This window comes from Uranotaenia lowii, chromosome 2 (assembly GCF_029784155.1).
Source record: "Uranotaenia lowii strain MFRU-FL chromosome 2, ASM2978415v1, whole genome shotgun sequence".
Taxonomy (NCBI): Eukaryota; Metazoa; Arthropoda; class Insecta; order Diptera; family Culicidae; genus Uranotaenia; species Uranotaenia lowii.
This window is the reverse complement of record NC_073692.1, coordinates 158,094,323-158,122,206: the sequence shown is the minus strand read 5'-3', so window position 1 is coordinate 158,122,206 and position 27,884 is coordinate 158,094,323. Positions and strand designations below refer to the sequence as shown.

Genomic DNA, 27,884 nt, shown 5'->3' with positions numbered 1-27,884 from the left:
TTTGTAATTGTTAATAGAATCCAGCAACTGGAAAATGATAAGATGTTTCTTGTGTCCGCTTTGCGTTTAAAGGGTGAGACGAGTTGAATTTTATCTATTGGTTTCATAGAAATTCAGCTTTATTAAAGAAGGTTAAACGATTCCAAAAAGTATAGCTCAATCACTCAAATTATAGATTTTTAAGATTTTTTTTCCAAATTTTCAAAAAAAAAACGAAACGCCTCACCAGCCTCATCTTTACCTAATAAACAGAAGGGAAACCGCTTTCAAGTAAACATATTTCGAAAAAGTGCTCTTCCTGAGGGCGGTAAATGTCGCTTTGCGGATTGTCTCGCTAATTTCACAGAAACGACAGAGAGAAGGGAAAAAAGCGCCACCAAGTTAATTCACATCCGGAAAAGCGATGTTCTTTGGATGAGACATCCTTGGCCCAAGGTGCGGTTCTGTGCGGAAGTCAGAGCCTAATTGCTTTATGGGCCTTCGCTTTTTACGCGGCTCTTGTTTGAGGTGTACTTAATGGAATAGAGACACTGATTTACTGGGAATGGTTACCATTTGTTTCAATACAGCATACTTCCATTCTGCTTTCGGAAGGTTTAGCATAGGTGGAAGTTGGGCCTACGAGTTTCTCCTAAACTGGAATTCGTAATAACTGAACTTTAAACTTTGTAACTGAACTTTAAAATTATGAGAAAATTCAATCTAATACTGTACTATACACTTTTTTCGGGATTTTCATCCTAAAGGATGATACCGTACACGACTTATAACATTTCTCTACAGCTCACCTGATATGCATCGGGGATGTTGACCGGTTCGCCGCTCTCGGCCACGTGTCCCGCGATTCCGGTGCCCCACGCCACCTTGACCTCCTCCTGTTGCTCCATCTCTTCCAGAGTGCTGCTGGAGCAAACGTCGAACAGCTTGCTGACCAAGCATCTGCAATGGAAAGGAAAAAATGGTATAATTTAACATTTTATGTTAGTCGTTGTTAAAAGCACACATATGAAATGGTCCGAATAGTTGGACCAATATTATGGAATGGACTTAAAAAAAATCGATGAAAAAGAATCACCATGTAACGATTCGATCACATTTGAACTCGTCGATTTCAGTTTTTGACAGTCGCCATCGAAGACGATCAACATTAGTTGGTGCCAAGTAAAGGGTGTTTAACACTAGAAAGACCGCACCAGTCAAAATGACTGGTTGGACACTTTGTTTGTTGAATATCTTTTGCATACTTGGCTTTAAAAATTCGGAAAAAATACGATTTTTCATGAATTTTGAATCTCTACAAAACTGTGTATTTTTTATTTCATTACCTCTTTTAATAAGCGAGAAAAATTTCGCCGTGGACACTCGGACCGTGACCAGTCAAAATGACTGGTAAAATTCACAACCCTATAACTCAAACAAGATAAAAATTTTCCGCTTGCTTTTGGTTTCGTTTGCAAGCTACATTAAAGACAATGAGTCCTAGTTCATTTAAGGTGGGCAGAAGTGTGTCATTCGTTATAAAATTATTGATTTTCGATGCGAAGTCGTGAAGATTTGAAGAAAAAGTTCTCGGATTGGCCGCTGTGTGGCGCTTCAAGCACATAACTCCCAATTTTTTTGGTCTGTTTTGTTGCTCAACTATAATCTAACTTTCTGTCAAAATTTGGCGAAATTTCATCAAGATTTGTAAAAGTTATGTCAGATTTAATACATGTCCATTCGAGTAATCGAGTTCGGTGATAAATATATTTTATACTAAACTAGAATGAGTAAAATTATCATGAATTGAGTACTTTTTTATTCAAATTTGAAAACATCAGCTATGAAACTGAATAATTAAAATGATACTTCAACATGGGTGCACGATATATTCTTTTATGTTGGTCATCCACCATGGGTGCACGGATTCACCGCAGTTTCTGCCAAAGTATGTATTCACATGCATTCTTAGATTATTAGGATCGACAAATTTCCAATGCAACTTCACTTACAGGTATTCCGGAACCCGTGAATAAACCTGGCCAGCTGGCAACTGATTGTACATTCTTATTATAAGAGAAAACACATCTTACCTGTCGGCAACTTATGGGGTTTGAACCCAAGAATTTTCTTGCTGATATTAGGAATCGAACCCAGTACGCCTTTCATACCTAGACCAGACTCGCGCCAGCTTATCTGATAGACCACATCGGATGCGGATATTTCAACATGGGTGCACGGAATGGCTGCAAATTAGCCGTTGTAAATTATGTAGAGTGAAATAGTTTTCAACTTGCTTCAGAACACAACATATTTTTGAGTTAGATATGATAGGCATTTGAAATACAATATCTGTCAATCGAAAAACTTTTAAGGAAAAACAAATCAACATGTACTTTTGACAATGTTGATTCATTATTTTTATTTTCACTGTTTTCCATCGCACGACATAACTTGATGCATATAAAACTTAAAACTCACTCGGTCCATGGTAACCGTTTTCCATTTTCTTGGATTCAGATCTTATCAGATAAATGTACGATTGCAAAAACCTGTTTTGTAATAAATAATTAATAAATTTATTGTTTCAAGATAAAATTAAAATATTTCTTTTCCAGGAATAAAAAAACGGAACTTTAAATGAAAATCGTTATTTAAATCATTATGTCTCAACATGAAAGACATGGTTTCAACTTTGGTTTAGTTAAGATTTGTAAAAATGCTTTTAAAAAATTTGCAAAAAGTCCAATATTTGATTAAAACGCGATAAATCCGTGCACTCATAGTGAAAAACCATGTATATAACACAAATTTTTATTTGAATCTATAAAAGTCTTTATTCTTTACCTTTAGCACGCAAAAAAAAATGATTTTGGATGAATAGCGGTGAATCCGTGCACCCATGGTAAATTGCTCTACTTATAGAAAAAATATGCTTCAAAACCTACAATATCAGGTATAATTTATAGGCAACGTGTTGAAAAATTTCAGAGCGATGGATGCTAGAAAATATCTATTAAAACAAAATTGAAGTGAAACCGTGCACCCATGGTCAATATCCATAACCGTCTAACATGATTTTATAATTAGATTGATAATGTATTTTAATTTTTTGATAATTATTTGAAATATTCATTTTATGACATACACGCATTCGTCAACTATGCGAAAATGAGGTGATTCCGTGCACCCATGGTGAAACAATATTTCCATTTTATAACAAAAGTGATATCGAATAAATAACAAAACAATTTCAAAAAAAAAAAAAGTTAAAAATATCCTGATATAAAAAATTTCCCCTTTACCAGTCATTTTGACTGGTCACGGTCCGAACAGGTATATTAAATTTGCCGGTCCTTCTAGTGTTAACCGAGGTTTCACATGACACCTTGTGAAATAAACGAATTTTAAATCTAATCTTTCTCTAGACTTTAAAAAATTGAACCACAAACATTTGATTGAGTATGATTAATAACTGGCTTCCTAGACTTTTATTTAAATGATTTTAGGAAACGCACTCAGAGGGCTTCGACTATTTTCAGTTCGTCACCGTCTATCGTGACCTTGTTATTACTGAACAAGCGGGCTCGATCAGTCCCGGATCCGCAGTCCAGCATACACTTCGTCTTGGACGTATTAATCATTAATTCAATCCTTCCTGCTTTGCGTTTCAATTTTTGATCTCCTCCACCGCCGCAGATGATCTGCCGACTAAATCAATGTCTTCGTCAAAGCAGATAAGTTGCTTTCTAGCGCCACGTTGAACATCATGCAGGATAGACCGTCGCCTTGTCGAAGCACCCTGCGCGATTCGAATGAACTCAGCAATTCACCCGAAATCCGCACACAGCACAGCGTTCCATCCACCGTCGCCTGGATCAGTCTCGCCAGCTTCCCGGAAACGCCGTTCTCGTCTATAATTTCCATAGCTCATTCGGTCGATCGTGTCGTATACAGCTTTGAAGTCGATGAATAGATAGATGGTACGTAGGGACTGGGTATTCACGGCATTTTTGGAGGATTTGCATTTGCCGTAGTGTGAACATCTGGTCTGTCGAAGACCGTCCCTCCATCAAGCCGGCTTGATGATTTTCCACGAATCTGTTTGCTTGTTGCGTTGGGCGGCGGAGTAGGATTCGGGACAGCACTTTGTAGGCATATTACCCATCCTTCCACTCCTTCGGTAGCTGTTCTGTGTCCAGATTCGGACCATCAACCGGTGTAGGCAATCGATCAACTTGTCCGAGCAAACTTTGATGAGTTCAGCTGCGATGCCATCTTTCCCACCTGGCGAATGGCTTCCTTAACTTCACTCATCGTTGGGAGTGGCTCTTCTAAGTCGTTAGCTACGCCGGTAATCTAGCTTCCCCCACCGTCTTGGTCTCCTGCATGTGCACAGGTCAGAAGTTCATCGAAGTGCTGCTTCCACCTTTTCATCACCTAACGATTGCCCGTCAGGATGCATCCGTCCTTATCCAGGCTCATTTCAGCTTGGGGCACAAAGCCTGTTTGGGATGCGTTGAGATTCTGATAGAACTTTCGTATTTCTTGGGAACGATGCAGCTGCTTCGGCTGCGGCTCCTGTTTTCTTCTGGAAAATTCGGACTCGCTGCCTCTTTCGCTTTCGATGATTGTCCACGTTTCGACAAGCGCATCTTTGCACTACTTCCGCCCACGCGGCGTTCTTTTTGAAAATCACGGAAAAATGATGATGCTGATGTTGAAGAAGCGGCTCTTTATTCTCAACCGGCACATCCGTGGGTCGATCGGCGACCACTCGATCACGTGCTTTTGCGTCTTTCCCATCACTATAAAAGCTGTTCCAAGCTCGAGTGTGTTGCGCAGCTCTGGTAGATAGTATGATCCTCTCGGAACGCACGTACCCTGAAGCCCTTCCAGCATACCTCCTGTAGCGCTACGATGTCGAATTTGCGGTTCTTCAATTCGTTGGAGAGCACTTCTTGGGTACTGTCCATGAAATTTAGAGACCGATTGTGTCATGTTCCAAGTCTCCAATCGCTTGTCCCTTTTCGACACGTGGGTCTTTGCTAATTTCCATCCAAAGGCCTGCAGCTAACCCCACAATCTCGCAGGAGGACCGTCGTGATGTTGCTTATTTGGGTCCCGAACACCACCAGGACGTAGTTGCACTCCACACGTCGCCCCTGACATAGAGAACAGACGCGTATGGAGCCCCCTCTCTTAGTCTGGATGCGACCAAAGCATCCACCGAGGTTGAGTACCCGATCTTCGCTAAGTTTGCTCGCACCCCTGTTAGCACTACGGGGAGGTAGAGAATCGGAGTTGTAATGCAAGAAGTGATATGACCACTACCCGAAGATTGCATGTATGAGGTCTCGTGTAGCACATTGTCTACCATTCGCCAATTAAAATAATATAGCATGTTCTGCTGATTCCTCCATATCTACGCATTATGTTAGCTTAACCCGATGAAAGTATTTTTTGAAGTACCCATGGCCTGAAAGGAACCTTTCCATACTTCAGATTTGCCCAATCTGAAAGTCGCGGGATAAGCCTATATGTCTATCTTGCGTTGTTCAATGCGTCCCATTGCACTTGCCATTTGAGCATTGACGCTGCTCGTTGAGCTTTACGCAGTTCTCTAACAGCTCTTGCTTCGTAACACTCCTTATCCTCCACCAGAGTTATGTCAATAGGAATCCTGCTCGCGATGACAAATTCCGCTGAGATGGTTCTGAATGCAAATCGCTTGACTATCAGCTGATGTGTCCTCCGTAATTTGGATCTGTTGCTCTCTACCTCTATGGCGGAGCTCCAGGCCGTTCCTCCGTATCGTAGTTTCGAAGGTGCTACGCTACCACAACTGTATTCAGCACTTGCACCAAAACTTAAGCGATTGTTGACCATTACTCCTAGGTATTTCAGCTGCTGTTTCGAAGATGTCGTGTGTTCTCCAACAGTAATCTCCATGTGCGGCACAACTCTTTTGTTGGTCACGATTAGAACTTCGGTTTTGAGGTGAGCTATCTTAAGCTTAACTCCCTCCATACAGATGCCAACCTTTTCCACCCTTCTACCTCCTCGATTGTTTCGCCGATGATCAGGAACACGATATCGTCAGCAAATCCGACTATCTGCGCGCCCCTGAATAGAGTTGTAGTATTGTTTCAGTAATGGAGTGATATGTGATATAATGCAACTTTGTCAAAACTGTTGTCAATAGAGTTGTTTTTGACAGTTCTCACGCACATTAACTGGCGTTCCACTGGCGTGTACGGACGAGAAGGGACAATTAACCTCCAAAAATTCCAGTGTAAAAAATGAGCAGCCGGCCGACGAACACGGTCGTTTTTGAGGTTAATGTTCCCAAAATGAAGAAGTGTTAGTGAAACGCCCTGAATTATAACACGAATATTACTAGCAGCAAATAGGACTATATAGTTGAACGTGAGATTTGACAGATAATGCCATGTTAACACAGGTGCACTGAAACAAATACACAAAATGGAGGTACTAGAACGGAACAACAGAGAACGCACAAATCGAAATATTTTAGTCCAGGATGAAGTGATATAATTTGTAGGAGTTGAGAGGAGCTACCGGTAATTAGAAAAATAATATTTCTTTCCGCTTTAGCCGCCAAGACGTCGAGATCGTAATAAAGATATTCATACCTTTAAAACTTAACATAAAAATACAAAAACAAGTGAAAAGACTAAGTAAAAATGTCATACTTAGACTAACAATGAACGTGCACAGCGGAAGAAAAGAGGTGACTGTGCGATAGAACGAATCAGGTAAAGCGCGAGTTAAAAGAAATACCGGTAGGCTGAACGGAATCAAACATCCGTTCCGGCCTGAAGGGCTGACGAAGAATTGGCAAAGTTAACTCCAATTCTCGACAGTTGCCTAGCCACATCATCTCGACATCCCAGAGCGTTCAAAGAAGCAGCAGCGAAAAGCCGGCCCAACGAGCACACGACACACAAACCATAAAAGCTAAAGTTTAAGTGTTAGTGTGGCCCTCATTAGCAATGCATTTTGTAAAAGCCGATTTTGAGAAGCTCCGTTCTGCTCAAGATTGAGCTAGCCAGAACAAAAAGACCTTGTGTGTCCGCCCACCGCCCTCTCCAAAGGAACGATCAGGGACTCGAGGGATCAGGTTTGGTCCCCTCTGGTCCTAACACTAATAATTTCAATGAGAGGTTGTTGCTTTTCATAAGAGGGTCCAATATCAACAGAACATGTCACGTTTGATGAAAACAATTCAAGATTATCAATTCATCTAATTCGTTATTACATTATGCTCCCCATCAGCAGCACATCAAAACCCGGTTCCAACAAAGTAATTCTGCTGCATCCGGCCCTTTAAACCTTTTCCTTTTTGCCGGTCAACATAATAAAATGTTAACAAAAAAATTTGTGCCTGAGTTTACAAATAAGGCTGGAACAAATTTGAAATCCATCTTTTGTCAATTGGAGTTGAAACATCACGAGAGGGAGGGGTATAGGAAAAAAAGGATCCAAAATATCAACAAATTGGAATAAATGGGACAAAAGCTTGAATGCAACAAACTTGCATACAATCTTCATCGCACAAAATTGAAAAACCTATTTATTCAGACAAAAAAAAAATGAAAAAAATCGAATACAAAAGGTTATACCTACAGCGTCCATGTTTGACTTTCGCTCTTTCAACTGTTTGAATTTTCGTAAAATTTATCAAATTTTTCAATAAAAATGCTTTTATTTCTTTTTTCTTAAGTTCCGGAAAAATTGAAACGAATTCACTAAAAAACTTACCATTTAGATGGACAAAATCACTTTTAACCTTTCGGAAAACTTATGGCTTCACAATTGGTTAAATAGTGCCTCGTATGACAATGAAAACAAATGACTGATGGAATGAATATGTTTATCATTTGTTAATAATTCCGCTTCTTCATTTTTGCTTAAAAGCTGGCTGTGAAAATTGAAAGAATTTTATAAGAAACTTATAAAAAATAAGTTTGCATTTCTTAAAAGCGGTTCATAAGACGTATATTACAGGCTGGCCAGGGAGTTTCCATTTTCAAATTCTCGATTTTTTAACGGTTTTTCCGTAAAATATTTCATAATTTCTCAGGTTTAAATTAACATGAAAAAACTGTACATCGGTTTTTTTATCAAAAAATTTGACATTTTTGTGTTAGAATGATTTTTGGGATATTTTACAGAATATGAAATACAAACAAATTGAAATGCAAAGCTTCAAGAAAATAGTTTTAGTAGAAAATAACTCTAGTATCCTGCGAAATATCGTCGAATATTGCCACCCTCTTCTCAGTCTTTGACAACAATTTATTTTCATGATTTGTTTATTTCATGAAATATGTCTTTGATATAACGCCATGTGATCTAAAATTTTCAAGTTGAAGGTCCAATAAAATTTGTTTATTTATTTCTGCCCTTTAACTGGTTTCTGATATTTGAAATATGATCATGAACAAATAATTTTGATATTATTACTGATCAATAAACCAAAACTTAATTTCAAATTGGGATTCATAATTCGAATTTAAATTTCAATATTAACTTCTGATGTTAGCTTTAGATTCATGTTAGGTGGAGTTCAGATTTTTGTTGGATAACTTTAATTATTTTTTAAATGCGTAACTGGAATCGGAGCACTGGATGCTGGATTCTGGGTTTGCAATATTTATCAAAAGCCTAAGAATATTCAATCCGGCCCCAAAACTGTATTTATATATATTTTTGAAAGCTTCAAATTCAAAGTTTTATTTAAAATTTTCAAACCCGTTTTTTGAGTGAAATTTTTAAAGTCAGGATTTTTTTTTGTGTAATGCATTGTTAACAAATATGTACACGCAATATTTGTGAACTAAATACAAATAGTTTATTCACCAGAAACTGTTCTGCTACGTTTCGTTGCTTTAAAATACGTTTAAAATATTTTAGGACTGAAACTGGAACACTGAAAATGTAAGCGATGGTGAGCAAAGAAATTCCAATTTTAAAAAAAAACGTCGATTTTTCTTCATATTTTTCTTACTAAATGTAAAATGTACTCTGAACTGTAAAACTTCTGGGGAAAAAAATCGCGTTGAAATGAACCCAAGAATTCAAAAGTTTCATATATGAGAAAAACGATTCATACAGAATTTTCTCGGTTTCGATTCGAGATTCCAGATTTTTCCCGATTTTCCCGAATCCATTTTCAATTCTCGGTTTTTTCCCGGGTTTCCCGGTTCGCTGACCACCCTGTATCTTATAAATATTATAAAAAAAAAGTTTGCCTGAGTATACTTTACTGAAAAAAGAATATTCTGCTTGGGATTTTAGTACAATTTTATCTCTCTTCAAATCGCTTTGCAGTTTTTAACAAAGTTGTAACCAACAAATTTCCAAAAAACTCAAATTAAAAAAATCTTATACTTGTGTATTGAACCGCGAGATTAATTAAAAAAAAGACAAAATTCTGCTATTTACTACCATCACAACCAGTGGCGCTGCTTTAGTTATCTCAGCATAAGCACTTCAGAAACAGATTCAATCAATATCATGTATCGAAACACCTTTGGAAGATGCTAAATTTACCAAGAATTTCGAATAACTCGAAACGGGAAAAACGTGGCAATCAATCATTAGCGAAGACTGTGTACATCCATTACCATTGAACATGTCACTTGTAACGATGGCAAAGCTCGACATGAAAAATTCCAGCCAATTATTGTGGATTTTTGGCACTTCTTTCATCCTGATACTTGGAAAGCCTTCACAAGCTAACAACATCTATTCACAAGTATGCAATGCAAGACTGTGTCGATTTGGGGTCATTTTGGAATTTCTCCAACCCTGGAGTCTAAAAAGTCTAAAAAAGCTCATCCATGATTTTTTGCAGAATTTTCGAGCAACGTTTGCATGAGTTAATTTGAATTTTTAGGTTTTTATGAGAAAATTTACTGATTTGTCCTGGAAAATCAATATCATTTTTGTTTCTTCTATAGAACCGAGCAGTCTCATGGTTTTTATGCTAATATTAAATTCCTAATGAAATTATCCGCTCAACAAAAGTTTTTGAGCCGAAAATTTCCTTCAGAGAATTTATAAATTGGCTTGAAAACCATAAGCTCGGTTATACACAAGAAATAAAAATGGTGTTGATTTTTCAGAACAAAATAATCATTTTTTCCATTCCAACTTAAAAATCCAAATGCGTTCATATAAACTTTACTTAAAAATTCTACAAAAAATCATGGTTGAGTTTTAAACCAAAACAAAGCTTTTTAGACCCAAGCGTTTGAGAAACCTTTGGATGACCCCAAATCGACTCAGTTTAATTTAACACTCATACCGATATGGCCTGTTTAAAAAGTATCGAAATTGTTCAATTTCCACATGTTGAATTCATGGATAGAAGTGGATGTAAAAATCTAGGGAATTGCAATGATTGGAAACGATATGTTGAATATCAATCCTAAGGCTTTTGTCAGTTCCATTATATGTATTCTGGTAACATAGACCAACCTATCCCTTTCAATAGAATCAAAAATAACAGGTCAGAAAACACTGCATTAATAATTATTTTCATTGATTGTGATTCTAATCGACAACGTTGATTGACCGTTTTGGTACAATATCCCCCCGAGCCAGCTTTTCAATTTGCACGAGCACTCGTTAGCAAAAATCCAGCTCGAAACGTGTTGCTCCCATCATCCCGAGGGATTACGACAATATTGGAACATTATTGTGTTCATGGCATAAGGCGGAGGGCGGCAATTGGCAAAACAAATTGGCTTTGTGAAAAGAATCAGAAATTTTCTTTCTACGGTAGAAGAAATCGTAACCAATACTACCACAACGTCTTCAGTTTGGACATCGATATCAATTAACGATTTACTGCCCCTTCCATTTTATTTCGTTTGTTCGACTCTGAGTAGTAAACATTTTCAGAACAAGAGAGGGGATGGTAGTCCAAAACATGAACTTCAAGAGTGCTGCAAATTGGTCAGTATTGTCCGACAACCTCCAAGACTCCAGGACCCACATCGATGCGGTTTTCCTTTTCCGGCTTCAACGAACAAATGTCTTCCATTTTCCTTCCACAGATCCGCACACAAAAAAATACAGAAGAAAGAAAATGTTCGGCAGCATCATCCCGAAGGAAATTGGGTCCTGCCTGGGATCCCGGTTTCCGTTCCATTCCGATGGTTTCCGCTTTTTTCCGTTGAGAGTTGTTGCTCCTTTTTGTTGCCTCTTTTATTTTCTCATGGTACATCTTTTTAATTAGGAAACGATTAGCTGTGGCTGAAGTCGGGTTTTTGTACAGTTCATTTGGTTGGATCGGTCAGAGGGCCACAATTTTGTTGCCGTCTTGTTGCTGTCTCTTCGCCGTTGCCCTTCCTGAGGGGGGAGTGAAGGATGTTTATTTTAATTAAAGCTCTGGTCAAAAGTGGCTATTAGATGTCTTTTCCGGTTCACTGCTTCCGTTGCGGAGTTTTGGTACAATCTTTTTTTGTGTGTGAACTGGATTTTTTTTGTTATTTTTGAAAGTCATTTGCACATTGAAGGGTTCCTTAAGCTTAATGGGCTGTCAATAGAAAAAGGGACTCAACTTTTTGTTTCAGGATATTGTTTAAAAATGACTTGTTTGCAGCACAATTACACATTCAAAATATCACGGGAAAATGATCAGCGTCGAACTCTTATGGAATTCTCTATTCTATACTCTCCTGTTAATCTTATCTAGTGTTGCATAAGCATGAATTTATAAGCATATTAATGACCAATTATGTTCTGAAAAAGAAGATTATAAATGATGGGATGAATCATCCAATAGGATGAAAATTCCTGAAAAATAATAATAAAAATAATTTTTTTCACAAATTCACATTTTTCACAAAATTCACATTGTTCCTAAGGTCAAAAACTTTAATTCGCTAACTTCTGATAAACGAACTATTTTTTTTCTCTGTAATTCAAGTGAGCGAATAGCTTATATCCGATAAGGCATTCAAAATGTTGAATTAATATTTCCAGAAGTTAATGGATCTCAATTTTTGATTGAGAACTTATGTTTTGTTTTTTCATTGTCTTTACACTTGGATTTTTCACCACATTGAAGCCTTCCTCGAAAAAGAATGTCGAAGAAGATGGGAAATTAGGATTGGATAAAACAGGAACTTCTGCTCAACGAAAAACTTTAAATGGAATGATACAATTATTATCATATACCATCTCAATTTTACCTTGATTTAATGTTTATGAATTTATTTTTTTTTGTTGTTTCGAATATAGTCGAAGCCACTGGCTTGCCAACTGAGCTATATCACAAGCCCCTTTATAAAATTTAATTTTTGATTTTGTTTCAAAAAGTAACAAATTATAAACAGATCAGATAAGTATCTTTAACGTAGATCATTTTTTTTTCTATTTTTTTCCCGTTAACGGATATAATTTTTTGTTAAAAATGATTCAAATAGAAAAACTAGAAACTTTAAAATGAAAGGTTTTAATTTGCTTCCTTTCTTGTGACAACTTTAAAAAATTTCAAAGAACAGCTTAGTTTTTTATTTTCGTTATATTATTTTATTCTGATTTTTTCAGTATGCATACCAAAACTCCTTAATTTTTCTAAATCAAAGATAGTTAAACTGATAAGACGATTTTAACTAAGAAGTTTATAAAGAAGGACATTATATTTTTAGAATATTACATAATAAAGACTTATTAAAAAAATCGACTTGAAGAAATGAAAAAAATGCTCAGATCAAACGAGTATTGCTTTTAAAAACTTGCTTAAGTTTCATTTTCCTCTTGCATAGAAATAACAATCTTTCTTGTAAAGATGTTTTTTGTGAAATGTTTTCACATGAAAAGGAGTTTTATTTGTCTTTTTTTCAGTAAACCTTTATTTTGAGCTGTCACCACAATCAAACAAGTAAAAATAATGATTTGAAGCTTGAATAAAAAATTGCCATACTTTAAAAAATACAAAAAATATATGGTTAATTAGTGAGAATTAATTATTAATATGAATATCCAATATAGATATTCGACTATAAAATTTCAATCAAAAACACAATAACACAAATGCTGATGTTGGACTGGAAACAACTTTTTTTTTTAATAATTTATTTTTGTCGAATCGAAATATCATAACAACTCTATGGTTTCTGTGTAAAAAGCTTACACATGAAATTTGTATAAACATTAAAAACTTAAATTTCAGATCCAGTATCAAACCTCAAATTTTGAATTAATAATCAATTGAAAAATCAGAATTGAGGTTCTAAACTTATGATTATTTGCACGAATTTTTCTTTCTTATCCTCAATTTTTCATTATCCAGGGATTTTAATGAAACATGAAAAGTGAATTAAATTATGAAATTTCAAAAACACAATTCAAACAGGTATTAAATCTGTTTTAATGTAATTCTTTTTCGAATCTTTCACATCTAATATGGCAGATTATTTATGGTAAACCTTATAAAAAAATACAAACACTGCATCACTGAAATCGAATATGCAATATTACGGTGTAAGAGTTTATTTTCAATCTCTTTTCATCAGATTTTGAAATTCAAGTTAGATTATTTAAACACAAGAGATTCAGCAAAAAGAGAGAAAAATATGTAATTATATTTGCAATGATAATATGAAGGATTTGAATGAGTTTGAAAATGATTCATTCAAATTTGTAAATTTTCAGCTCTTGTTTCCGGTATAACTTTCAAAAATAGGTGAAAATTCTTGGTGAAAATTTGTTGTTTGTTGTTTTTCTTCAGAATCAAAACAGTATCGAGCAAGTTTGCCGAAAAAAATTCTGTGGTTTTTGAGAAAAAAAAACAGACTTTCTGTGATTGTTCCCAAAAATTTTGCGATGGTTTTCACTTGCTATTTCCTTTATTTTTATTTAAAACTCATGATAAATTAGATTTTTTTTACATTTAAGTTGTGTAGGTGTGTAGGTACACATCTAATCCATCGGGTTGATTTTGTATGGGAGCTGCGATTGCTTCGCCTCCCATAAAGAATTAACCGTTGTCGAGGGCCATTAAAATATTATAACACAGAAAAATCAAATCACATAACTAATCTTTTCATATAAGCAAAGCAAGAAATTCAAATTTTATAATGCCAAAAAAATAATTTATAATTGGGAAATTCATTCCAAATTCAAAAACTCTGTGAAATTTATGAATATTTAAAAATTCTGTGTTCTGTGGCACAGATTTTGTGATGAAAATTTGCTTAGAATTCTGTAAATTTACAGATTTTCTGTTATTTCGGAAACCTTGGTGTCGGAAAGTAGCACTTTTTGACATTGTTTTGAAAACTGTATCGAAAAGTACTACTTTTCGACACTCTTTTTTGGTTCAAAAAGCAGGTTTTTTCAAAATCAAAATTCGTAACGAAAAACCAATATTTTAGTACCGTGTAGAAAACCAAATCAAATCAAATATAAGCGTTTCTGAAGTGCCTTGATAAAAAAAATCGATTTGTTTATTTTTGTGAATACAAGGACTTTGGCCGTAATTGCCCGAATATTGCACGACTTGAATATTTTGCACAAATTTTTTCAGGTTTTTGAGTAATAATGCCTGGATTTGCTCGGCCCAAATACGTATAAAAAAACTGGAAAGCCTTTTATAAATGAAAGTCTTGAAATTACGATTTTCAATTTTTTTTGGTTGATCATTTGTTTGAATTTTTTTACTATTTCATTCGTTTCAGTTCAAGTTTAAAATCTAGAATAAAACCTTAAAATTCAAAACCAAATCAATAAGAATAAATTTCTGAAAGCTTCGTTCCCCAGAATTTGTTTTGATATTCTTAAAACAGATATTAGTTTATGTTTATTTAGAAAAAAATAAATCAAAATCAGAAATGACAATGAGAAATGTATTTCAGAATTGATAATACGATATTTCCGATTCACAATTCAGTAAAATATTTCCGATGTTTGATTTACGATGTTTGATGTATCAGAGATTCACAATTATTTTTAAATTCATACCAATTGAAACTCATCTCAAATGTTTGCTTCTTCAAACGCAAAGTGAGAACCATCTAAGATTTGTGATGAGCCTTGCGCTGATCTGAAGAAGCTCAGGAAAAATGGATAATTTAAAGATTTTTTCTCCATTCTCTTCTATCACGTGTATTATTATCATTAAAAAAAGAGAGTTGATGCCTTAACGAGCTAATAAACTGAAATATTTTATTCTCCCAGATAATCTCAAATTACGAAATTCATCTATTTAAGGACATCTATGAAAGGATAAAGAAATAAGTGTATTGAGAAAATTTGTTAACTGTATTTGCTATTCATTTCGATTTTAAATATTTTTGTAAAAACCTCTGATTTGGTTCAATAAATAACAAGAGCAACAGGAGGATCAGAATGCAGCAATGATTGTAGACTTATGAGCAACAACTTACACTCTCAAATCCACTCACCCCTCCTCCCCCACCCCTGCCCTATCTCAAAATGAAGGTTTTTTTTCATCAGATATTTAAGTTTCTTTTCATTTACTGATTCTTGAAAATTTGAAAAATAAAAAACACTTCCCCCAAGAGAATTCTCTAGGACCTGACGGGTTAAAATTTTTAATTAAAAACAAGATTCCCATCAGATCATATATTAAGAAATCAACAACTTTTGTAAAACTTCTCTTCTAAATGTGACATACGTTTTATCTTATATAGTAAAATGGAGGTGTTTTCTTTGTAACAACATCACGTATGAATGGTCGGTCGGAATGAAGTGAAATTTGGTATCCGAGGGTTTTTTGGGTCAGAGATGGTTTGTATAATAGTTTCAAGAATCTCACTTTTTATGAAAGGTGGTCCCAATACAAATTCAACTTTATTTGTTACGATTTCCATAAGAATCTATTCGCGAGCACGGTGCAGTTAACCCTTCGTTTCATAAAGCTACAAATATGCAACAATTAATGTATGGAAAAATGGAAAAATCGTATTTTATTTTAATTTTTTTTCTTGATGTACTCATCATTTTCAACTGTTAAAACTGATTTTTAAGGAAAAATAAAAAATCATGAAACGAAGGGTTAAGGACGTGTAGATGAAATTAAACATTTATTACGATTTATACTTTAGAAGGTAAAACGAAGTTTACCGGGTCAGCTAGTAAAAACATAAAATCAAATGAACATTAAAATACTTAATCAATTATCATTTGAAAAAAATACATTTATTAGGAATCCGAATGAATTTAGTACCTACCTTAAACAAAAATCTCGAGTTCTTTAAACTCAGAAAACTATGATATTGATACTGAAAACAATTCTTGAAAAAACGAAAAATAAATTGTGAAATCTGGAAATAGAAATATTTATGTATAGAGAATCACTAAAATTAATTCGAAGTCCCACTATGAGAAAAGTAATACGATGAAAAAATAATTTTAGTATGGTTGATCGGAATATTGGAAAGGATATTAAATAGTGAAATTCAGTTTTGCGGATTGGACCAATTCAAGCCAATTCTGTTTTTTATATCTTTTTGAAAAAAAAATCGGAGAAGGGTGTGAGAGTATAGAAACCAACGCAGATTTCAACATTAATTGAAAAGATAATTTTGTACTATTCATACTAAGTACTTATGCTAATAAAGTGAGAATCCTAGAATGCAATTTCAATTATACCCGGCATTTACCCGGACATTAACTGATAAAATTTAGAAATGTTTATTATAAAGTCTTCAAGTTAATGCATTCCATACATATTTTAAAAATTTCTCACAAATAATATGTAAAATGTGACAGTCTGAAGTTAAAGTTATATATATATCTTGTATTAATGTCAAGTGTTTTAATAAATAAACATGGAAGATGTTTTTTCCTCATTTTACTTCACTGAATTCGGCTTAGATTTGTCCGGATTTTGTGTTGAAAAATTTGAGATCAAATGCCCAGATTAAACTAAGTTTGCCAAAAAAAATCGCCCCGATTTTCACAGCACGTAGACATGCGGTAAAATTCTGCAATGCTTACGTTAGGGATACTTTGACTATTATTAGAGTGAAACTATGCGAGATATATTTTATGTTTTGATTCCGACTTTCCTATCCAAGATTTCTAGAACTACATGCAAAATTATGAAAGAAATAACCCCGCATTGCGCCAGCGGCATTGGTTTAGAGGTTAGAGCATAAGTCTTGTAAGCCAGAAGTCATGAGATCGAATCCCGGTCATGGCATACCGAGTACTTCTTCTGGAAGTTGGCGGTTTTAGTATGAAGTTTGTACGCTTGAGAACATAGGTATGGATGGATCTTTCGAGGGAACTGAACAATTGCAATATTAACAATAAATAAGATATTTGTCAACACTTTAATTTCTACTTTACGAACATTGAAAAGAATCTGGCCAATAGTCTTGTGGTCCATCTTTTGATAATTTGCTATTTATGAATACAGTTCCAAACACCATTTTTGTACGTCCTTCAAGTAGTAGCGAAGTTGTTCTCATAATTCAATCTTTAAAAAGCAAAACAAAGTTATGGTCCCGATAAAATACCTAGCAGTCTGCTAAAATCTAATTGATTGGAATTTTCCAGAATTCTTTCTGATTGTTTCAATAATATTTTCTAAACGGGAATTTATCCAGAAATTTTAAAAATAGCAAAAGTTGTTCAAGTCCTTAAACCAGATGATGCAACATGTATCAACAATTACCGCCAAATTTCAACGCTTAGCGTATTTAGTGAAGTGTTTGAAAAACATCTAATAAGCAGACTAAACCAATTCATTAATGAAAATAATATTTTATACAACTTGCAGGGCGGCTTCAAAACCGGCAGCAGTACACTGATAGCTATGTGTGAACTGATTGATTCTGTCATAGAAAATATAAACAAGAAAAAAAAATCGTTGAAGGATTGTGTCTAGACTTGAAAAGCCTTTGATACTTTAGCTCACTAAATCCTCCTCAAAAACTTAATCGGTATGGTATAAGAGGTGTTGCTAATAAATACCATCATCAAAAGCTACCTTACAGATAGGAAACAATTTATTTCTATCGACCTAACAGACCTTGGAATCCCTTGGTGTGGGTGTACCACAAGGCAGTAATGTTGGGCCATTGTTGTTCTTTTTATACATTAACGATTTAAGCAATATACCACTAAACGGCATTCCCAGAATTTCGTACCTTGGCATGTTCTTATGAAGTTTTACTTTGCATTCATTCATTCCCAGTTTTACCTCCTTATTGCAGTTTGGGGGAGGGCATCTTTTTCTGTTCTTGCCAGATTGCAGGCGCCTAGGCGTTACATCGTTTACAATCGTTTTATGAAAATTATCTTTATACTTCCTTTCCTCTATTCAACTTCTTTACTTTATCCAAATACATCTCATAATATTTTGCCCTTATCTTAATTGAGCAGCTTGCAAACATTAATTTACTTATTCGATAATTTGAACTCCACAAATAATAACCGTATTTTATTGTATAGCTCAGGTCAGGGCCGTAGGAAGAACCGACTCATGGGGGGCGGTTTTGGTGACAGGTTTTTACCAATGATTTTTTGCCCAACAATGCACGAATACAAAAAATTTGAAACAAATTATGTTTGTAACTATATGATTATCATTTTTTAAGTACTTTGACATTGAAATTTTTTGTTATTAACTCGAAATTTTAGAAAATTAGCCCTAAACCTAAAAAGTGAGCTAAATTCGTTTCCATCGATGGTTAAAATCTTTGAATTTGAGAGTCTGATGGATCAAACTTAGTTGATTGGGGCATAAAATATGAATTTTAGGAGAGTCTTTCATTTCTTAAAAAAACTTATTCTTTACTCAAATCAACAAGCCCAATCTTACAAACTGTTTTGCAAATTCAAAGATTTGAACTTTTGATGAAGAAAATCAAATTTTCAAAAAAAAAAAAAGTTGGAGAATAAAATCATTCGGTTCTAATTTCTTGATGCAAACTTAAACCAAATTAATGATTTTAGTATGAAATTTGGCTTCAAATGTTATGAATCTAATAATGAAACCTCATTCTACAAAATTTAACACTACACTTCCCGTTACTCAAATAAGCAGATTTTTGTCTATTGGTTTCTGAAACATAAAAAATGCCAAAATTTTGTGTCCTTGATGTGTTAATAATGTTCAACAAAACACTGGGAAAATATAGAATTTTGTGCAGATTTTTTAGATGAAGATGTTTTTTTAACAGCAAATATTTTTCATAAAGACTCATTTCCATAATGAAAATCCTGTGGTTATTTTTTTGAGAAATAAAATATGGGTGTTTTTGGACAAAACCAAAATAAAAAAAAACTCAAGTTCTATCTTTTATTTGTGATTTTCAGCTGAATTATGTTAACAAACAAATTTAGTTTAAAAAATTGAAATCTGGTAATTGAATTGACAAGCAATTTTAACACATAAAGGACCGATAAAATCTCTGAGAAATTCGGCATTCTATATCTCAGAACCTCTGGACAAAATTTTAAAAATTGAGTATTTTAAAGTCATGGCAAATGTTGTGTTCAATTTTGTCGAACAAAGTTTAACACTTAAATTCAGTCCATTCGAGTTATAATTCGAAGTGTAGCACACTGTTGGCAAGCAAAAAAACGAGATATATATCTTGTATTTGGTCCGCAATGTGTTAAGTTCATGCATGATCTCTTGAATTGCTCAACAATTTATGTTGATTGTTATATTTATATACAAGCTTAATCTTTTTCTGAATTTTGAATCTGCATTCTGAATTTGAACCTGAATTCAAAAATTGCGCTCTGAATCTGTAGCCGAATTTCCGAACGATTTCTGAAATGTACAAAAAATTCGATTTCCGAATCTTATTTCAGATCAGAATTTTATGAGCTAAGTTTTAGAGCCCTCATTCATGAATCTATTAAACAAATTATGTAGTTTAGGTTTAATCTCAATTCACTATTTAAATTATTTATTGTGAATCTGTATTGTGAATCAGAATTAAAATATGAATTTACAAAGATCTGAATCTGACTTTTCAATTTTGGGTTGCCATTTTAAAGGTTCAAATTTTCTAATTTTGTGTAAGACTTATGATTGGAACTCGAACTCGATGATCTCGAAAAACATGATTCAAATTTGATATGAAATGCAAAACCAAATCTGAATCAGGATTTTAAAGAAGCTTTTAAATTCTTATTTCTTATGATTATTCGAACTGAAAATCGAGAATCCTGAACTGGATACAGAATCCGAAATTCGAAAATAGGAATACAATTTTTGCTATGGGAGTTATGGAATCAGAACCTTCAAAATGGGTTTAATTGATTTAAAAATTAAATATTCAGAACTGAATTTCGAAGAACAAGTGAGAAAATTTTGAAAAAGTGTTGCAGAGTTTTGGACTTGGGATGGGTTTTTGATGTTTTGGCATTAGCTTTTAGTCTAGATTTTTACTCTTGATTGACCTTACTCTATTATCATAATTTGGTTCTGAATTTTAAATTTTGAGTAAATAGTTGAATACCTAGGGTTGTACCCCTTTATGAAACTCCATATTAGTTGAATACCTCGCTTGGCATTTTGGATCATAATGGGGGGGGGGGGGGGGGGGTTTAACCCCCAAAACCCCCCCTGTTCCTACGGCCATGGCTCAGGTACTTGCTCTTGAATTACTCGCCAGTCAGATCATTTACTTCAAAGTTGCTGTTCAACATCTTTCGGTCAACGCAGGATCTCCTACATTGGACCATTATCCTACAACAGTCTTCCAGAAGTCTTAAAGAGCACTAACAACCGTAGCTCTTTCAAATCCCAACTAATGCGACAGAATTACTTTAGTCTTTAACCAAATCACCTTGCCATTTTTTTTGCGTTTAATCTATAATTTCATATTATTTTTTTTTATTTTAATTTTGTAGTAAAACCTTTTTTTCATATTTTTTGTAAAGTATTAGTTTAAATTTTTGTCTATTTTGGTGTTTTAGTCAAATAAAATCGATTTGTTAAAAGGAAATTTTTTCCACTGAGATTCATGTTTAAATTTTGTTTATTGTATCGCATCATTTCCCCGCAGTATGTTAATATATTTTGATGTTATCAGCATGAGTAAATTTTGCTCGCGATTAGTTGTTGATAATTCGTTTTTGCTGTCAGGTATGCTGAGAACAGAATGTGCAGTGACCTAATCCTGAAAAAAGAGAAAAAAATCTATAACAAGGACAAATACTAATAAATCTCTTCTTCATGGATTTTCAAATCGGTTTAGAAACATACATATAGAAACATTGTTGCAAGAGTTGAATGAGAATGGATGACATTGAAATTTCTAGAAAAAATAATAAAAAAGAACAGCATCAGCATAAAAGATGGGAGCTCCTTAACACGCGATTGTCACTTTTATGCGTGTACGTACATTTTTTTTTTGAAAATTTGTCACTTCATTGTATGCAGCAGCTACTGAGAAGAATGTTCATTCATTGTAAGGGAGTGACACTCGTCAATCAACTCGACTAGAGGGGGTGGCCGGAGTTACATTGTCATCAGCTGCCAAGCTTTATATTGGGTGACGAACGAGTCGGTTTTGGTATCATGTGTACCCTTTTCGAACGAGCTCGGAATAAAGAGATTCCCATTATGATGCTGCTCCTTGAGCCAACAAAACCATGCATGGACCATATGGAACGGAAGGAGCAGCAGCAGCATCAGCAAAAAAAATTGTTACAATCAACAACGATTCAATGATTTGGCAAGCGCGTGCCTGTTTGGTCGCCTAGTGAGTGATAAGCCTGATGCCATAGAGCGCGTGAGTGCGTGGGTGAGACTTACTTTTTGGTATTATCGTTGCCGCAGGTACTTTTGCCTTGGACCAGAAACAGCGAACCCCGGTCCGCATTCAACAGGATGGACACGTTCTGGAGGATTTTGTGACAGAGGGACCGGACGTCCAGATCGTTGCAGATGTCCTTTACCTGAGGGAGAGAAACACAATCGATGTAATATTTGCTGCCGCAAGTACAAAGAGGCAAACACATGTGGATTAGGATGTATCAAACTGACACTGTTTTCCGGTTTCAAAATGTCTACAGTTTCAAAGTTTTATTCATGAACAAAATTATCGTAAGATTTTTCAGATTTTTAAAATTAGTTTACGATACGTAGGTTTTGGTTTGAAGTTTTGTATGAAAAAATACATAATATTTTCGAAGAAAGCCGTTTTTAAATTTTTTGTTATGTATTTCATTCCCAGCCACCAATTGAAATTAAAAATGAAATCGACAAAGTTTATTGAAGGATGGAACGGACTGATTAATTTCAACTTAGCATTCTTAAACCCCATTATTAATAATTTGAAAAAAAAAAATTGAAAACCCTATTTTTAATGGCACAGGTGTGTAGAATAATGTGCCTACTTTGTTTTCAGCTCACTTTCTGTAAATTCTGTTAATTCTTGTCTTCTTGTCTTCTTGTCTTCTTGTCTTCTTGTCTTTTTGTCTTCTTGTCTTCTTGTCTTCTTGTCTTCTTGTCTTCTTGTCTTCTTGTCTTTTTGTCTTTTTGTCTTCTTGTCTTCTTGTCTTCTTGTCTTCTTGTCTTCTTGTCTTCTTGTCTTCTTGTCTTCTTGTCTTCTTGTCTTCTTGTCTTCTTGTCTTCTTGTCTTCTTGTCTTCTTCTCTTCTTGTCTTCTTGTCTTCTTGTCTTCTTGTCTTCTTGTCTTCTTGTCTTCTTCTCTTCTTGTCTTCTTGTCTTCTTGTCTTCTTGTCTTCTTGTCTTCTTGTCTTCTTGTTTTCTTGTCTTCTTGTCTTCTTGTCTTCTTGTCTTCTTGTCTTCTTGTTTTCTTGTCTTCTTGTCTTCTTGTCTTCTTGTCTTCTTGTCTTCTTGTCTTCTTGTCTTCTTGTCTTCTTGTCTTCTTGTCTTCTTGTCTTCTTGTCTTCTTGTCTTCTTGTCTTCTTGTCTTCTTGTCTTCTTGTCTTCTTGTCTTCTTGTCTTCTTGTCTTCTTGTCTTCTTGTCTTCTTGTCTTCTTGTCTTCTTGTCTTCTTGTCTTCTTGTCTTCTTGTCTTCTTGTCTTCTTGTCTTCTTGTCTTCTTGTCTTCTTGTCTTCTTGTCTTCTTGTCTTCTTGTCTTCTTGTCTTCTTGTCTTCTTGTCTTCTTGTCTTCTTGTCTTCTTGTCTTCTTGTCTTCTTGTCTTCTTGTCTTCTTGTCTTCTTGTCTTCTTGTCTTCTTGTCTTCTTGTCTTCTTGTCTTCTTGTCTTCTTGTCTTCTTGTCTTCTTGTCTTCTTGTCTTCTTGTCTTCTTGTCTTCTTGTCTTCTTGTCTTCTTGTCTTCTTGTCTTCTTGTCTTCTTGTCTTCTTGTCTTCTTGTCTTCTTGTCTTCTTGTCTTCTTGTCTTCTTGTCTTCTTGTCTTCTTGTCTTCTTGTCTTCTTGTCTTCTTGTCTTCTTGTCTTCTTGTCTTCTTGTCTTCTTGTCTTCTTGTCTTCTTGTCTTCTTGTCTTCTTGTCTTCTTGTCTTCTTGTCTTCTTGTCTTCTTGTCTTCTTGTCTTCTTGTCTTCTTGTCTTCTTGTCTTCTTGTCTTCTTGTCTTCTTGTCTTCTTGTCTTCTTGTCTTCTTGTCTTCTTGTCTTCTTGTCTTCTTGTCTTCTTGTCTTCTTGTCTTCTTGTCTTCTTGTCTTCTTGTCTTCTTGTCTTCTTGTCTTCTTGTCTTCTTGTCTTCTTGTCTTCTTGTCTTCTTGTCTTCTTGTCTTCTTGTCTTCTTGTCTTCTTGTCTTCTTGTCTTCTTGTCTTCTTGTCTTCTTGTCTTCTTGTCTTCTTGTCTTCTTGTCTTCTTGTCTTCTTGTCTTCTTGTCTTCTTGTCTTCTTGTCTTCTTGTCTTCTTGTCTTCTTGTCTTCTTGTCTTCTTGTCTTCTTGTCTTCTTGTCTTCTTGTCTTCTTGTCTTCTTGTCTTCTTGTCTTCTTGTCTTCTTGTCTTCTTGTCTTCTTGTCTTCTAGTCTTCTAGTCTTCTTGTCTTCTTGTCTTCTTGTCTTCTTGTCTTCTTGTCTTCTTGTCTTCTTGTCTTCTTGTCTTCTTGTCTTCTTGTCTTCTTGTCTTCTTGTCTTCTTGTCTTCTTGTCTTCTTGTCTTCTTGTCTTCTTGTCTTCTTGTCTTCTTGTCTTCTTGTCTTCTTGTCTTCTTGTCTTCTTGTCTTCTTGTCTTCTTGTCTTCTTGTCTTCTTGTCTTCTTGTCTTCTTGTCTTCTTGTCTTCTTGTCTTCTTGTCTTCTTGTCTTCTTGTTTTCTTGTCTTCTTGTCTTCTTGTCTTCTTGTCTTCTTGTCTTCTTGTCTTCTTGTCTTCTTGTCTTCTTGTCTTCTTGTCTTCTTGTCTTCTTGTCTTCTTGTTTTCTTGTTTTCTTGTCTTCTTGTCTTCTTGTCTTCTTGTCTTCTTGTCTTCTTGTCTTCTTGTCTTCTTGTCTTCTTGTCTTCTTGTCTTCTTGTCTTCTTGTCTTCTTGTCTTCTTGTCTTCTTGTCTTCTTGTCTTCTTGTCTTCTTGTCTTCTTGTCTTCTTGTCTTCTTGTCTTCTTGTCTTCTTGTCTTCTTGTCTTCTTGTCTTCTTGTCTTCTTGTCTTCTTGTCTTCTTGTCTTCTTGTCTTCTTGTCTTCTTGTCTTCTTGTCTTCTTGTCTTCTTGTCTTCTTGTCTTCTTGTCTTCTTGTCTTCTTGTCTTCTTGTCTTCTTGTCTTCTTGTCTTCTTGTCTTCTTGTCTTCTTGTCTTCTTGTCTTCTTGTCTTCTTGTCTTCTTGTCTTCTTGTCTTCTTGTCTTCTTGTCTTCTTATCTTCTTGTCTTCTTGTCTTCTTGTCTTCTTGTCTTCTTGTCTTCTTATCTTCTTGTCTTCTTGTCTTCTTGTCTTCTTGTCTTCTTGTCTTCTTGTCTTCTTGTCTTCTTGTCTTCTTGTCTTCTTGTCTTCTTGTCTTCTTGTCTTCTTGTCTTCTTGTCTTCTTGTCTTCTTGTCTTCTTGTCTTCTTGTCTTCTTGTCTTCTTGTCTTCTTGTCTTCTTGTCTTCTTGTCTTCTTGTCTTCTTGTCTTCTTGTCTTCTTGTCTTCTTGTCTTCTTGTCTTCTGGTCTTCTTGTCTTCTTGTCTTCTTGTCTTCTTGTCTTCTTGTCTTCTTGTCTTCTTGTCTTCTTGTCTTCTTGTCTTCTTGTCTTCTTGTCTTCTTGTCTTCTTGTCTTCTTGTCTTCTTGTCTTCTTGTCTTCTTGTCTTCTTGTCTTCTTGTCTTCTTGTCTTCTTGTCTTCTTGTCTTCTTGTCTTCTTGTCTTCTTGTCTTCTTGTCTTCTTGTCTTCTTGTCTTCTTGTCTTCTTGTCTTCTTGTCTTCTTGTCTTCTTGTCTTCTTGTCTTCTTGTCTTCTTGTCTTCTTGTCTTCTTGTCTTCTTGTCTTCTTGTCTTCTTGTCTTCTTGTCTTCTTGTCTTCTTGTCTTCTTGTCTTCTTGTCTTCTTGTCTTCTTGTCTTCTTGTCTTCTTGTCTTCTTGTCTTCTTGTCTTCTTGTCTTCTTGTCTTCTTGTCTTCTTGTCTTCTTGTCTTCTTGTCTTCTTGTCTTCTTGTCTTCTTGTCTTCTTGTCTTCTTGTCTTCTTGTCTTCTTGTCTTCTTGTCTTCTTGTCTTCTTGTCTTCTTGTCTTCTTGTCTAAATTAAAAAAAAAGCTACACGCATTTTGAAATTTAAAAAAAGTGTGAATTTGACGCACTCTAATATATGTACTTGTACACATGGTAAGAATCACACCCAAATACGAACCAGCTCAAAAATCAGCTCCCGTTCGTCCAGCTGCTTCAGTTCGTTCCGGGACAACCGCAGGGGTCTTTGGCCGATCCCGAGGCCACCCCCAAAGCAGCCACCGATTGGTCCATTCTGTCCCGGATGGCCGCTGCCCACCAACAGGCACTCGCTGCTGAGAAATGTTGGGGTCCCATCGATGGTGTTCACGATTGGCTTAAGCAAACCACCGCGTTCGAATTCGTGAGCAGAGATTTTCCTGGAAATAAACACAGAAAGTGGTGAACAAAAACAAACACATGTTCGAGCTAATACAATTCTGGAAAAACGGGGATGGTGTGTGAGAGCATATATGAGGTGAATGGGGCACTTGGTGATTGTTATTGCAGGATTGCTCCGTGTGGATGGGAAATTATATCCATATTATAAAAGTTTATGACATGCATTCAGCGGAACTAGTTGTTTCATTGACTCTCGCGCCAAAAGTCATATCATTTAGAGAGTTTCAGAACGGTTCAAATACAGTCAAAACTTGTGGACAAAATCTGGTTCCAGATTCTATCTGGAAGCAACAAATTGTATTCAAATTGTTTTTATTTTTCAAAATATTTTTTGAAAGGTTTTAACAGGCTTTACAGAGCGATATGGAATTAAAAATCCTTTTTCTACAAAACATTAAAAATCGGATTGATCTGCGGGTTTTCGGAGCAGAATAGGTTAATCATCAATTTTCTTTGTTGAAAATCCAATAAACTTCACAAGTGGAGTGCAATTTCAGTGCCTATAATTTGTAAACAGATCTTGGAAAGATTTTTTCGTTCTGAATTGAAATGATTTTTTACATTGTTTCCTTCGTCTTAAATTTTGGTGAAATAATGTTTGAAAAATCTAAAATTATCAGTATTGTGCAAAATGAGTCAATTATAACTGATAAATGAAAAAACACGGAGCGATGCTCAAATCTACGGATTTTCACCATTTCCTACGGATTTTCTACGGATTATCGAAAATTGTTAGGGAATAAGACGAATCAGCAAAAACTGAACCACTGACGACCAAAAAAAGGTCATTACAACAAGTTAAATTTTGTCAAAATTAGTAGATTTTTCGATTTCGTCTAATCAACGGATTTGATCGGTTTGCAATCTGCAACTCTGCCTGGATCCTATAGCTTCATATGAACGGTTATGAAGTGAATGAATTGCGTGTGTTCATGTAGATATATTTTTTTAAAAACGAGTCAATTAGGTGGGCTATCGCGTTCGGAATGTCGTTTTGCTCGGTTAGCTGGTTGTTACGCTACGTATCCTTCTTCGAAAAAAGAATGAATTGTTTTGTCAATCAGGTCCGAATATTGTGAAATAGTGCAGTGTTTGGTTGACATTACGTTTTGGCGATAGAAATTCTTATCCCTTGTAAAGATGTGATGAAGGAAATAAATCAAATAAAAAAAATTATATAATAGTTGTGTTTGGCAACACTGAAGATAAATAAAAAAAATCTATGTCAGAATTTATTATTTTGGCAATACTAGGCAAAACAAACAAAATCAAACATTGATCAATTCTTGTGGTGAATAAGATGGAGAGATTAGAAAGCGCAGATTTTTAAGGTTGCTGCTTTGACTGTTTGTTCTGATTTGGTCGTAGCTTAGCTTAGCTTGTTTGACTACTCATATCCACCTTAAATGATCAAGCTCTAAATGCTTTAATTAGTATTCAACAATACCACCATTTTCTCATGGTTTTAATAAAAATTTCATACTATATTATGTCAAATCATTCAATGCATTTCGAATTTCATGATCGCTGGCGTGGCTAAGTAGAACGAGTTCCACATCGCCAATGGTTGCTACTCCGTGATTGATCTAGGCCATAAATTTTGTACAAGGGCTAAAAGAATGCAGCTTGAGATTAGCAACTCATTCTCAATGCACAAAACTCATGCTCTCCCTTCGAAAAATGAGCAATAACAGCGCCGGCCACGTCCTAGTAGTCAATGAGGGATGAAGAAAGGATTGTTAGTAAGATACTTTTTTAGGATCAACTGTTTGTTCTGATTTGGCCTTCCGGTGAAAAAAGACGGATTGGCTTGAGAAGCGCAAGTTTTTAAGGCTGCTGCTGCTGAATGTTTGTTTTGATTTAGCCCTCCGGTGGAATAAGACGGATTGTCTTAAGAAGTGCATATATTAAGACTGTTGCTACTGA

The 27,884-nt window shown here is 35.0% G+C and overlaps 1 protein-coding gene across 13 annotated transcripts in view; it reads right to left on the bottom strand.

Annotated features, from left to right (window-relative positions):
• The window catches only part of LOC129749980 (dual 3',5'-cyclic-AMP and -GMP phosphodiesterase 11), a 427,967-nt gene that overhangs the window by 30,958 nt on the left and 369,125 nt on the right, over positions 1 to 27,884 (bottom strand). For all 13 annotated transcript variants that reach the window (XM_055745148.1, XM_055745150.1, XM_055745149.1 and 10 more), the window contains 3 exons: positions 25,699 to 25,936; positions 21,770 to 21,912; positions 789 to 939 (listed from right to left, as the gene is read on the bottom strand). In XM_055745148.1, coding sequence (XP_055601123.1) covers positions 789 to 939; positions 21,770 to 21,912; positions 25,699 to 25,936 — 532 coding nt within the window. The remainder of the gene's footprint in view (positions 1 to 788; positions 940 to 21,769; positions 21,913 to 25,698; positions 25,937 to 27,884) is intronic.